This window comes from Nicotiana tabacum, chromosome 10 (assembly GCF_000715075.1).
Source record: "Nicotiana tabacum cultivar K326 chromosome 10, ASM71507v2, whole genome shotgun sequence".
NCBI classification, from domain to species: Eukaryota; Viridiplantae; Streptophyta; class Magnoliopsida; order Solanales; family Solanaceae; genus Nicotiana; species Nicotiana tabacum.
The window spans coordinates 111,049,423-111,063,468 of record NC_134089.1 but is presented as its reverse complement, the minus strand read 5'-3'; the positions used below and the strand labels follow the sequence as shown (position 1 = coordinate 111,063,468).

At 36.0% G+C, this 14,046-nt stretch overlaps 1 protein-coding gene across 3 annotated transcripts; it reads left to right on the top strand.

The window, feature by feature from the left end:
- The first annotated feature begins 259 nt into the window (after nucleotides 1–259).
- LOC107802879 (putative protein phosphatase 2C 39) lies at nucleotides 260–12,289 on the top strand. Of its 3 annotated transcripts, XM_016626456.2 has the most exons (6): nucleotides 7,674–7,846; nucleotides 7,951–7,972; nucleotides 9,956–10,198; nucleotides 10,487–10,763; nucleotides 11,368–11,522; nucleotides 11,920–12,289. In XM_016626456.2, exons 3-6 carry the CDS (start codon nucleotides 10,004–10,006, stop codon nucleotides 12,055–12,057), a joined length of 765 nt encoding a protein of 254 aa, XP_016481942.1. In that variant the 5' UTR covers nucleotides 7,674–7,846; nucleotides 7,951–7,972; nucleotides 9,956–10,003; the 3' UTR covers nucleotides 12,058–12,289. The 3 variants fall into 3 exon arrangements, with proteins under 3 accessions (XP_075079295.1, XP_016481941.1, XP_016481942.1); XM_075223194.1 differs by lacking the exons at nucleotides 7,674–7,846; nucleotides 7,951–7,972 and adding an exon at nucleotides 260–749; XM_016626455.2 differs by having other exon boundaries at nucleotides 7,673–7,972.
- Nucleotides 12,290–14,046: the final 1,757 nt, after the last annotated feature.

Here is a 14,046-nt window from a genome sequence, read left to right as displayed (position 1 = left end):
TTTCAGTGGGTCCAGTTCTTCAAATTGGTTTTCTTCCCATTCCTCCCTAAAATTACGTGACCACCTCCCAATTGAGGGAATCTTTCCCATAACAGAATTTTTATTCTTGTTTATCACATTTATGATTTTGGCATTTTGTGACCCTTAACCAAAATTCACTCTTTATCTACCTTGGGGGCCCACACATTTTCTTTCTCACCCACCACTCCATTTTACCTTACAATATATAACACACACAGAGATACAGAGGGGGGAAACAAAAACAGAATAGAGAGAGAGAGAGAGGGTCACGGGAAACAAATTAGAGAGGAGAACGAGAGAAGTCTAGGAGGAACGAAAAAACAGAGGAAAATGAGGGACCATAAATATCACTTTCTTCTACAAAGTTAAATCATTCCTTAAACCACCATTAATCTCATCTTCCTTCACCCTTGTTTCCTCCCACCAAATCTCACCATAGTTATTGTCCCTAACACTAAATATCACCTAGAACTAATTCAAACACCCTTGCTTAATGTCAAACTAAAGGGGTCGGGTTAGCTATATTTTGTTTGAAGTTGCAGATCGAGGTTTTTGGTTCGCTGTTTTGTCTATTTTTTGTTGATTTTTCGCTTCTCCAGTCAAGTTTCCGTCGGCGGATTTTTCTTCCCTTCATCAATTGTAAAGCTGTTTTGGAAAGTTCTATTAATAGAAAAGGCTACTTAAAGTGTAGATTCAACTCAATTTCCAGGAGAAACTTATCATTAAAGGTCCAACTCTTTTCTCTTTTTTCTTTCATTTTATTTTCTAGTTTTGCTGCTGTTTGATTTACTTTACGAAATGGTCTTGTGACTTATACTATAATTTGTATGTTAATGTGTTCTTAACAGAATAGTTGTTATACTTTGAATCACTACTTCTTATTAAGAACATAAGAGATAATTTGATTTTGAGTTATTGGGTTTAGTTATAAAAGTTAAAATTAAAATGGACGCTACCATGAAACAAGCAAGAGATTCGGGATTAAGAATATTTTAGAGTGGTTGGGTTTAAACCAAAAAAATATAATTGAGCTTTGCTTGAGTTATTCGCATTTTAAACTGACAAAAGAAAAAAATTGAAAACAAATTTAGATTAAAAGGGATTTGGGTTTAATATGAATCTTATTTATTGTTATTGAGTACGTTAGAATGCTTTAGGCGCATTTTGAATCTATCACCGTAATTGTGTACACGTTCGCGTGACATAATTATGATTCTAAAAGTAAATCGAGGTATGCGCTCGCGCAAGTTCAGTCAAACTTTCTTAATAATAATAAAGCGTTATTAATTGTGGACACGTTCGCGTGACATAATTTTTGACGCGCCAAACAAATGGGTACACGTACGCGTGACCTGTTTTAAGATAATTTCTTTACTAAAAGAGGTAAATGCACATAGGTTCTAAAATAAGTAATTAGGCAATTTAATTGAGCCAAATATTATTAAAGCGACCGTGCTAAAACTACGGAACCCGGGAATGCCTAACACCTTCTCCTTGGTTAACAGAATTCCTTACCCGGATTTCTGTGTTCGCAGACTATAAAATAGAGTCAAACTTCTTCGATTCGGGATTTTAAACCGGTGACTTGGGACACCATAAATTATCCCAAGTGGCAACTCTGAATTTGAATAAATAATCCCGTTTCGATTATCGTTAATTGGAAAAACTCCCTTATATCCCCTCTCAGGTGGTAAAAAGGAGGTATGACATTAATCGCCCTGGCTGCTCCTGTAAATTAGTTCTATGTCTTTCATTTCTACTAATTTTAGTCAGCATGATTGCTCCTGTTGTTATGCCCTACCTAGTTCTATGTAATTTGGTCCTTTTAAACTTATGTGTTTGTTGTCTATCATTTCTAATCAGCACCATTAGGTCCTATTGAGTGTTATACTTGCTTGGTATTAATCAATATGCTTTTCACCCTGTTTTATGTATTCCTGATTCAAGATTCCTATGTTCCCAACCCCTGCTCATCTCTCTGTGTAGTTGATTGTTCTTAATATGCTATATGCCACCTAGTGTTAACTAATGAACTAAGCTAAATCTGGGCAATGGGAATCTTTGCTTTGAAACTTTGTGACCATGTTTTCTGCTTGTTGTTTGGTTGCTGAAACCTTTGCTTCAGAGTGCTGCAGTGACTCTGTTTACTTCTAAACTATTTTCTTAAAACTACTTCTATTTTCAAACACTACTCCTATTCTTAGAACACCTAGGGTCTTGCCCCTCTAGTATAAGCATTGCTTAGGAGTCCCTGAGGCTCCTCTGAACTTTGACACACTGGAGTTGGCTTTCCAAACTTGCTCATAAAAGGTTACTTTGAAAGTTTTCCTGGTGTGAGCATTGCCCCGGGTCCTTGAGGCCCTTGGGAACTTTGACACACCAGGATACTATTGGATGCACTGTGAGGTTATAGCACTTTTGGCATTTTGAAGGCCCAGTCTACCAGATTTACCTTTTGGGCCTATATTCAGGCTCCCTATAGTTGTAACCATTTTATTTCTGTAATTCATTATTAATGTTGGTCTGTAATAATAATTTCTTATAAACAGATAATGGGGAAGTTAGTAAAAGGGAGGGTCATTTATACATATCATGTGGGAAAGGGTAGATATCATGCCTATAGGTTGCTATAATATCTTGTTTATTTAGATACCATGCCTATAGGTTGTTACAATATCTTGTCTATCTGGATACCATGCATATAAGTTGTTACAATGTTTGTTCACTTAGACATCATGCCAATAGGATTCAAAAAAAATCGATCCTGCATTCTGATAACATGTCTGTGAGTTTGCTGCAATGTTCGCCTAGATACCATACCTATAGGGGTTTTAAAATTAATCAGTCTTGCCTGAAAAAGATCAGATTCTGCATATTAACAATGTTTAAATCAATCTTCAACATGTTTTAATCACTGCATTTAGATGCCATGCCTATAGGATTCTAAGACTAGTTTCTGCATTTAGCTGCTAGCATCTGTAAGTCTAAAATCAATCATTCAGCGCCTAGACCAACATGTCTATAAGACTTAATAAACTCAAACTGTTTTAAAATGGTTCGCAGAATTCTGATTGCATTTATATAGCATATGTATAGGGTATTACAGATTCACGCCTAGGCAAGCCTATAGGTAATCAAGGTCTAATAAAAAACGTGAAACTACTTTGGTTATTGTAACTGCCCAGATTCAACAGGCTCTAAATTTCAGTAGGCAAACTGAATAGGTCTTTAGCACTTTTGCCTTAACTCAACATTGCATATTCTCTGCTTGCCATGCTCACATAGATATCATGTTTTAGGATTTTTCTTAAATATCTGAAATCTATTGTTTGAGACGTGCACTTACTTGCTCTATTTGTGGAGGTAAAATGTGAGCCTTTTAATTGTTCTATCTTTGGTCCAGTCCTATATGTTTTGTATGTCGCCTAGAGTTTTCTCCTTTTAATTACTGTAGGAGAGTCTAGATCCACCTTGACTAGAAGTCCTAAATACCTCCGGACTATATAAGTAAAGGGACGGGTAGTGCACGCATAGGATACATCTTAAGATTGCTAGAACGATTTAGGATATGACCAATGGGAGGGTAATTGGGTAGTAAAGGATATGATGACATGTGCGCTAATGCCACATGTAACCCCTCTATTTGAGGAAGGCTTACCGGGTATTGTACAGATGTGATCCTATAGGCTAATAAACCTAGGACTTCCCTCACCTTATCTATATATGTGTGCTTAGACTGACTATCTACTAAACTTCCTTTATTTGCATATGTGTGCTTAGACTGCCTATCTGTTAAATGACTAATTCACATAATTAAGTTCGGCCGGGACCCACCATTGTGGACCGCGAGGGGTGCCTAACACCTTTCCCTCAAGGTTATTTCGAGCCCTTACCCAATCTCTGGTAATGCAACTAGTTATATGAGTTAATTGCTCTAGGTGCCCTAACGCACCTTAATCCGTTAGATGGAGACTCTTCAAATTCAAATACCCAATTCCCAAAAGGAAATGAGTTTTTCCCATGAATGTCGAAACCCAGACTCCACGAGCAAAAAAGGGGCGTGACAGGCACGGGTCACAAGTTCTTCAAATGTGCTAGGCTTTATACCTTGAAAGATGTAGCGTAGTCCCCAATGCATTCCTTGGATGTATATCTCTATGCCAGAAGCTTCACTAAGCCTGTCTTTTGCAATTGAAGCTTGCATTCCTCCAACGATTGATAAAGTCGATAACTGGTTTACCCTTTGACGAGTATTTGTAAGTTTCACCATGCTCACACTGTGCCTTGTGCTATAAAAGCAATTGAGGAACTCTTGCTCTAGTTGATCCCAGGTATCAATAGATCCGTCCTCAGGGTATGTATACCAATCAAAAGCATTTTATTTTAGCGAGCGGACAAACTGCTTGACAAGGTAATCTCCATATGTCCGAGCATTGTTGCATGTCTCCACGATGTGCGCCACATATTTCTTTGGATTGCCTTTGCCATCAAACTGTTGGAACTTTGGAGTTTGATAGCCAGCAGGCATCTTTAATATATCGATCATTGTAGTGTACGGCTTTGCGTATGTAAGGCATGACTTGGAAGAAATTTCATACTTACTTTTTACAGTCCCTTCAATGAAATCCTTTAGTTGATCGAGTGGAATCATCCCTTCATATGAGATAGGGATAGCATTAGCGGATGCTACTTGTCTTGGGAAGGATCACTTTCTAAAAGTTCTGGGAGCTAGCCAAGTGCATGGCTAGACTCTTTTTCTATCATGATTCTTACTCTATCTACCAACTTGTCAATTCTATCATCTTGATTTTTCATGCACTTGGTCAAGCTAGCAGTTGATTCTGTCAAGTTTGCTAGTTGCTCCTCCACAGATGAAGTGTTCGTCATCATCGCTTGCATAATTGTTTTGGACGACAGAGAGTAACATGGATTTTCACATAGATTGATCCTCGATTGGGTCACACTATGTGGTGTAAGTAGGGAGGATACATCACTTGAAGTACCATCATCTTCCTTCACAGTATTATTCTTAGATCTAGAGAGGTTAAACAGAGCTAGAGCTTTCTTAACCTTTCTGACAACTTTCAATTCCTTCTTCAGGTAGGTTCGTAGAGGATCTTGCTCCTTTTGAGGATAAAGATCCGAAAACCGAGGTTGATGTGAATGACACTTGGGTTGTTTTTTGTCCTGGAGAGCTTGCTTTGCTCCTTGTAAATGCCCCTAAACTTCCTAAGGTAATACTGGTATGTTTTCCACTTCAATATAGAACTTGGAATTAGCAACCTCAGATGACATCAAATTGGAGTTAATCTTCTTTGAAGCCATTTTGATGTTCTAGATTTATGATGACTGAAAAGTTAAGATAAGAGGTAGAGATTGTCCCACTGGATGTGCCAATTTGTTTGCAATAATTTTTTTGGGATATAGAAAATTAAACGACAATCACAAAATAAGAGAAAAATATATTTACTAATCAATTGTTAGTATAATTTTTTCTTCCTTGATTCTTTTCTCCTGATTATATCCTTGATTTGAGGGTTGGAGCAGTGTCTTTCTCGAACGTAGGATGATACGGACTTCCTTGGATTCATTTGATATCAATGAAAGTATGTAATCAGATCTTAACTTGAAGTATTTGACTATCAAGAATTATTCCACCACATCTTGATCTCTTAGCGAGTATCCTATGAGTTTATGAGATTTTCGAGATGATCTCTATTTTCGAGATCCTTTTAAAGGGAATATGTAACCCTTTTTGTAAGAGTAATCTCGGGTTAGGGTAGAGTAGCCTCCAAGTTCGGGTTTTTATAGAGTACACTCCAAGCAATCCTAATAGATTCGTAGAATTAAAAAATCGTCTTGCAGTGTATTGAATTTAAGATTTAGCCCAAATCTTGTATGGGCTTGATCCGTTAAAATTTTAATGTCCAAAAATGCCCCTACTTTAATGTTTATTGGGGTGTGAGCTTGCCGAAACTTGAAGTACTCGACCATCGCAACAGATGATTTTAAAACTGATAGTTTTTAATTTGCAGGAAGAAGAGATGAAAGGCGGATTTGACCCCACTAGGCGTGCCAAAATTTGTGGACAATAAATTTTACGTCAACAGAATAATTGAGACTTAAAATTATTGCAAGAATCATAGTATTTTATTTTAAATAATTTGAGTATTACAATCTCTATGATTCCTCTGATTCTTCTTTCCAATAGTAAATTTCAAGGGCATTAAAACTTGATCTTGAATCTATATTTGTTGCCACGAACAATGATCTTGAATTCAACTAGCATGAACTTGATTTGAAATCGTACTTGAATCTTGATTTGTTCTTTGTTCTTAAGTTTGAAATTGATTTCTTGAACTTGAACTTTGTTGCTTGAAACTTGAAGCTTGTAGAGAAATTTGCGGCGTTTGATCCATGAGCTCTCTCTTACTTCTTGTTATAACTTCTGGTGTCTTTCTGAGTTATGTAGAGCCCTATTTATAATTGTGGGAAGGAAGAGTTGTGATGAAAATAAACTCTTTTTAACCAATCAGATTGAAAAGTGACAAAGCCGCGTTTGATTGGCCAGAACATGTCACTTGCACATGTAGTGCAGTTCTATTGGCATTTTAATTTAACTTGGCATGCCTTGTCATTTTGACACGTGACATAATCCTATTGGATCTTCTGTTTGACTTGGCGTGTCACGTCATTTCACACGCAGCGCCATATTGCGCATGTAAGAAGATAATATGTTAGGCCTAATGAAGTAGATTCATCACTTGTAGACCAATTAAATAGATTAGCCCAATAGATTCAAGCTTATTTATTTAATCTATATATATTGGACTTATATAACTAATCCAATTATATTAGCCCAATAAATTTATTTGAACTAATATCTTTTGAATTTAAAATATAGTTCATTTCTTATAGATTTAATCCCAATAAAATTTATATGCCTACAAATGTCCCCTGCTCCAAAATTTGTGGCGACGTAGACGTATGCACTTAATTAACAAGGCTTGAAGTAACACGTTGAAGCAACCAGACTCAATACACTTAAGAATCTTTCATTCATTTTTGAAATATTTACGTATTTCCATAAGTTGATGAGCTACTAATGTTGACCTTCAAGGAACTTTGTCTTCGTAAAGATAGGTCAAATGAAGATGGTACCAAGTTTTTTCAGTCTAACAAAACTTGTGAAAAATCAAAAGATATAGCAATTTTTGTCATTCCAACAAAATTTATGATCAATTTAACAAGTAGAATGAAGATAGTATTATGTCTTACCATTCCAATTAAACTTGTGAACATTTAATGAACATATGCAAGTTTTCTCAGTACAGCAGAACTGGTGAACAATTTGTTCCAAAGTCATCTGTGTCATAACTTGTCAACAAGAAAGTTTTGCCTTGAACAACACAAATTTTTCCAATTCAGCATGACTTATGTGCCAAAATTCTGCCTCGAGACCCTTTTTACACGAATTTCTTAAATGAAAATAAAATTAAAATAGTGGCACGGAATGAACCTATTTTGTGCAAATCACCCCTTATTTTCGAAAAATAAAAATAAAAAGTTTGAGTTCCTCAAAAATCTATCTTTTGAGTTTATTGGAATAAATTGAGAAAATACATACCCGTAAAGCTAATTGGAAAAGAGAAAGAAAGAGCAAAGGGTGGGCGGTCAGCAAAACCGTAGCCAGTAAGATACGGAAAATAGGGGTGTACGTGTCAATCAAAGGAACCTTGTCATCGTTTTTCTTCAGCACTTGTCTTTCCATTGTCGCTTTGCCTCTGCTCTTCTCGCTCTTAGTTCTTCTTCCAACTTTTTCTTGGTTTGTTTCTTTCTTTTCCTCTTGCGTATTCCACTTTTTCTACTCCCGTTACTATATTACTAATTACGTATTTGCTCGGCTAAATTTTGCACCATGACTGGCAGAGAAATCATTCACAAAATAAAGGTGCGTATAATTTATGAATTCAGATCCCGATCTCTCTATATTATTCACCATCCTAATTGTTCTTAATTCAGTATATTACTAGCCCTGGTATGATTATTATTACATCTCTTTAGAACTAAGGATCTCTGTCTATTCTTTGGATATGGAAATACTTAGAATGGCTGCGTGCTTCTGAATTTTGGTAATTGTTTTGATTATTAGAGGACAAAGATATACAATAAGAGTTAGAGATACATTACTTGTAATTGAAAAAACGATTAAATTAAGCTTTGACAGTAAGTTCTATTCTTATTCATTACATTGAGGATAACACTTTCAGCATTGCAAAGTAGTTCCATTGAAGAAAATATCATATTCCACACCAAGCACATCCTCATGAAAACATATACTCAGGGGCGGATTTATAGGGTAATTTATGGATACGTAGTTTTTTCTACGAACTAAGTATTTTATGTATGTATTTTTCTAATATTATTTGATGACACCCATCTTCCACAAACACTAAATGGTGCATTTGATTGAATACTGAGTTATTAATCCAAAGGAAAAGTGATCAATTCTCCTTAATACTTTTTTTCCCTCCTTTCTTCAGTGGTGCACCCTAAAATAGATCCGCCTCTGGTGAAACCTGTGCACTCTTTGTCTATGCCAAAGATTCACTGTTGCTTGTTCTTTGTTGGTCACTCCATTGAACTGCGTTATATGGGATTTCATCTATTGTATAAAGCTCGCTCATAATAAACTCCTGCGCTTATCGTGGAATGTGAAGGCAAAATGTATGTGTTTGGAATTGGAAAGGAAAATGGAAAGAAAATATGATTAGGATAGGAGATTCTGTTGTACAGATATGAAGTGAAAGAAAGGAGAAACATATGCCCACCTTTTCTTTCCCCTTGCCCTTCTTATACAGTGATTCAGTGATCCATCCAAGTGGATGTTGGCATTGGATGGATCTTTTAGTTCTCTCAGACCATTGAAAAGCTAAGAGTCTTGTCTTCTCTGTATATATGTCGTCTACACCTGAGAAGCATTAATCGATTCTTGACTGAGCAGATTTTCTTCAATTTGTTGTTCTTTAACTGTTTATTTTTTTAATAAACTGAACGTGGATACTGTAGAACTATATGATATTCACTTGAGTTCATAAGATTATTTTCGTTTATTATGGCTGTCCCTTCAAAATAACTTGTTCAATTAGCTCTCTTTTTTGAAGGAAAAAAGAAAGACAGGCCATTGAATATTCCATTCTCAGCCTACTTGTTACAATAGATGTTTGCTTTTATGCTCGGTGTTATCCACAAAGTTACTTGTTACCCTATTGCAATTATTTCATATCAAAGCCGTAAACCTGATTTAGGATTTTGATCTTGGTGATCCAACTTATGGTGTTTCAATCAATTATATAGTGTTGACGAGTTTACTTAATGTCACATTATAGTTGATGAGTTTACTTAATGTCACATATTTGAAAAGTTAAATTAAGCCGCGTAGGAATCAAATAACTGAGCAGATGAACTGGTTGGCTACTAAGTGTCATAATTTGCCTCTTAAAACTTTTAAACGGCCCTCTCTAGATGAAAGTCCTCGTATCGAGCAGCTGTGTGTTGTTGCTATATTCAGGAAAATAAGCTTATGCCCCCAGCTCAGCCGTATAATTATGATGGAATGGTGAATTTTATGGGAGTTTACAAACTTTATATCTCATTAAAGCTAAGACAACGTAGGCAGAAAATTTTTAAGATGGTAAAAGAGGGGGACTGAACAGTTGCATTAAGAACTTATTGCTCTTTCTTGAAGCTATCTATCTTAAGCGTTACTCCTTTTATGACATTGCGTATATATGATAGTCCGTTATAGTTGTGGCTAATAAGTGTATCTCAGCTTATGGAGAAAGTTCTCCACTGTGGTGGAGTTCTCCAAGTTTTATCATGAAATGCCTGATGCATACACGTGAAGCTGTGACACGGTTCTTTCCTTCTGCAGGAAAGGGTTGGTTTAAGTTCATCTGATACCGGAAAAGGTAAGAGTAAAATGTCAAAGCACATAACCCATGGGTATCACATGGTTGAGGGAAAATCTCATCACACCATGGAAGACTATGTTTTTGCACAATTTAAGCAAGTTGACGATAATGAACTTGGACTATTTGCAATATTTGATGGCCATTTAAGCCATGAGATTCCTGATTACCTCCGATCTCACTTATTCAACAATATCCTGAATGAGGTAATTCTTTCATATTACTATTGAATGCTTGACATGTATTTTGTACAGTCAGTTCAGTCTTCAGTTAAATTGAAATTTAAAGACGGTGAAGTTTGTTCTCTCTTATTCCTTCTTATCAACCACTTCCTTTCCCCGCTGCCCTCTCCAAGGCAGGACAATCAAGAGTAGGGAAAGAGCCTGCATCAAAGATGCTGAGAGTTTGCTGATTTCTGTGCATCAGTTGCGTGTGTCTTTGTTCTTTGCTTGAATTCCATTATTCTCGTCATATTTTTTGTTGCTTTTATGTAGCCTAACTTCTGGGTTGAACCGGAGTCTGCAATCAGGAGAGCATACCGCATAACTGATTCCACTATTTTGGATAAGGCTACTGATTTGGGTAAAGGAGGGTCCACTGCAGTTACAGCCATATTGATTAATGGTCAGAAACTAGTTGTAGCTAATGTAGGAGATTCTCGTGCTGTGATTTGCAAGAATGGAGTAGCCAAACAGCTGTCCATTGACCATGAGCCTGGCAGAGAGAGGAAGATCATTGAGGATAGAGGTGGTTTTGTTTCCAATTTTCCAGGTGAGAAACTGTAATCTGTAAATATATTATAGAGTTCGGTTATTTGTTATATAGTCTGGCTGAATTCAATCGCTACCAGTCGGTATCTTCATTTATGCATCAATGACTGGAGGGAAACTGCCTTAGTTTACCAATGGCTTTTTCCTTTACTAGAGTTAATTTATGTACTTGTTTGGCGGAGAGTTACGTCTATAGACTTCTTTGATCAGAAAGCTCTGCAAATGGCTTTGGATGTAGAGAATGTAAATTCTGCTTATGAGTCCGATTTCTTACTGACATTAAGTTGGTGATGCAAATCTGAATGCTGTTTCAACCATATTGATATTGTCATTTTAGTGGTGTTAATGTGGGGCTCACCTGAAATCTGCTTACTACTCCAAGGGCAAAAGCGATATCAGGTCTATGTATTTTGATGATCAGTCTTTTCTGGTTGGCCTTTCAAGCTTTGAAATAAGTGGCTCAGGACCATGTCTTTGTTTGATGACCAGAATTCGAGATGGAAGCAGAGGCATGAGTGCCGGTGCTTCTTTCTTTTGTGCTTGAGTTTTGGATTTTCTGATTTTTATTAAAACAAAGCACCTCGCTTTTATGTATTTCTCTTCAGGTGATGTGCCTCGGGTTGATGGGCAGTTAGCAGTAGCAAGGGCATTTGGTGACAAGAGCTTGAAGATGCATCTTAGTTCAGAGCCGGATGTGATGGTAGAGCTCATTGATGACGATACAGAGCTTCTCATCTTGGCTAGTGATGGTGTATGGAAGGTTAGCTACTCCCATTTCCAGAGAAATACCACTTGTTTATTGCATTCAGTATTTGAATTCTATTGTACGTCGTCTGAATATGTTAAGAGGTTCAAAATAGGAGCTGAGACAGTGGAAACACAATGCTCTCTTCAGACATACCGAGATTAGGAGTACAGTGCTTGGCTTGCTCGGATATAAGATCTATATAAGATCCATTTTGATACAGCTTATGAATGCAATCTTTGTGAAAAATATTAGCAGGGCATAATTTTTGTCTCTGTAGTCTTCTCTAGTTATAAAAGACTGAAATAGAGGTGGTTTTATTATGCCGATTAATGTGTCCCGAGATTCTCTGGTGCACATGGTTTCGCGAATTCTCATAGTAAACATCTTGTAACCTCCGTTTAAATTGTAGGTACTGTCAAACCAAGAAGCTGCGGATTGCATAAAGAGTATAAAGGATGCACGATCAGCTGCGAAGCACCTTAATGAACAAGCCCTTGCAAAGGGAAGTACTGATGATATATCCTGTGTGGTTGTAAGGTTCCAATAATTTTGGCTTGTGTGTACTTGTGAATGAAGGAACGTGCACGAATTAAAATTTGGATCACGGCGTAAACCAAGTCAATTTCTGTGCGACAGAGAAAATGTAACATCTGAATAGTTCTTGCTTTTGTCTTGTAAAAGTCTGTAATCACCAATGGTCATGGTAATGTATAAGCATTTATGTTCCAAAAGTTGACACTGTTTGCAAACTGCAAATAAAGGGAATGTTGTTGCTAGGATCTCCTTGCTTTTCCGGTGTAGTATATTGTGAGAATCCTGCAAATAAAGTAGTTAAATCCTGTGCTACCATCATTATTTGCATGATAATGCATGCAAGGAAGTCTCATTACAAGCCGTTGAGGCGTAATTCACGAGTCCGAAACCTAAATGTTAGGTTTTTGGACTCAAAATACGTTTTAGCTGCTAAAAAAAAAAGAAGATATTTTTTTATATATGGCGCGGAGTAATACAGCATTATATATAGCGCGGAGTAATACGGCGCTATACCTCTTAATTAAAAAGCTTTTCCTGTTCTCCACACTACAAAAACAGAACTCCGCCCCATTTTTAAAACACGCTAACAGCTCCCCCTCCCCCCCCCCCTCTTTTTATCCATAAAAAATTCGAGTGGACCTCACCCGTCACACAAAACTATAAGATTGTAGGTCCCGCATCCAACTCAAGCCTTCTATTGTTGTGGTTTCCTCGTTTCCAGCTCAAAATTTCAATTTTTCGATTTTTCTAAAAATATAAATCGAGGTATTCCGATTTAGTTTATGTCGAAACTCGTATAATAATGTATATTAGTTGTCTTGAATGTGTTTTCATGTTGTTTTCTGTTTTGTTTGCGATTAAACTAGTATGTTATTTTTATCCGGATTAAGATAGTAGTGTTTTAAAAAATATTTAAAAGTTGAGAAATCATTTTTTTTTATTAATAAAAATGTTCATAAATTTCTTTTACTGTTTTATATGTAATTTCGTAAATGTTATATTATTAAAATATATTTGTTGTTTTTATTTAGTTTAGATTATTTATTTGCTTAAAGATTAATGCCCTTTTTTCTAAAAATATTGAAATTGACACACATAATAATTCAAGAAAGCTTGGTGCTACTGGGCCTCAAATATCGAGCCTGGAACCCATAGATATATGTTGTCCAATTAAAAATTAATTATTTAATTTTCAAAACAAACACACAAAATTATAAAAATATTGAAATTGACACACATAAGAATTCAGGAAAGCTTGGTGCTACTGGGCCTCAAATATCGAGCCTGGAACCCATAAATATATACGATGGCCAATTAAAAATTAATTATTTAATTTATAAAACAAACAAAATTATGAAAAGTATTGAAATTGACACACATAAGAATTCAGGATAGCTTGGTGCTACTAGGACTCAAATATCGAGCCTAAAACCCATAAATATATACTCTGTCCAATTAAATAATTAAATATTTAATTTATAAAACAAACACATAAAATTATGAAAAAAATTGAAATTGGCACACATAAGAATTCAGGATAGCTTGGTGCTACTGGGCCTCAAATATCGAGCCTGGAACTCATAGATATATATGCTGTCCAATTAAAAATTGAGTATTTAATTTATAAAACAAACACACAAAATTATGAAAAAAAATTGAAATTGACACACATAAGAATTCAGGATAGCTTGGTGCTACTGGGCCTCAAATATCGAGATACTTAATTTATAAAACAAACACACAAAATTATTAAAAGTATTGAAATTGACACACATAAGAATTCAGGATAGCTTGGTGTTACTTGGCCTCAAATATCAAGCCTAGAACCCATAGATATATACGCTGTCCAATTAAATAACTAAATATTAATTAGTTACTAACAAACACACAATTAATATTGTTTAATTTACAGTAGACGACATGGATGTGCCGCCTGTGCATCCTAGCCCTTTCTCCGATGAGCTATTAGTATTACAGGGCGATCATAGGTCCGCCTACGTAT

Coding starts and splice junctions, on each gene's coding strand:
- LOC107802879 (XM_016626455.2), top strand. CDS start 7,940: ATGACTGGCAGAGAAATCATTCACAAAATAAAG. Junction 10,199..10,486: donor TCAACAATATCCTGAATGAG/GTAATTCTTTCA, acceptor GCTTTTATGTAG/CCTAACTTCTGGGTTGAACC. Junction 11,523..11,919: donor CTAGTGATGGTGTATGGAAG/GTTAGCTACTCC, acceptor TTTAAATTGTAG/GTACTGTCAAACCAAGAAGC.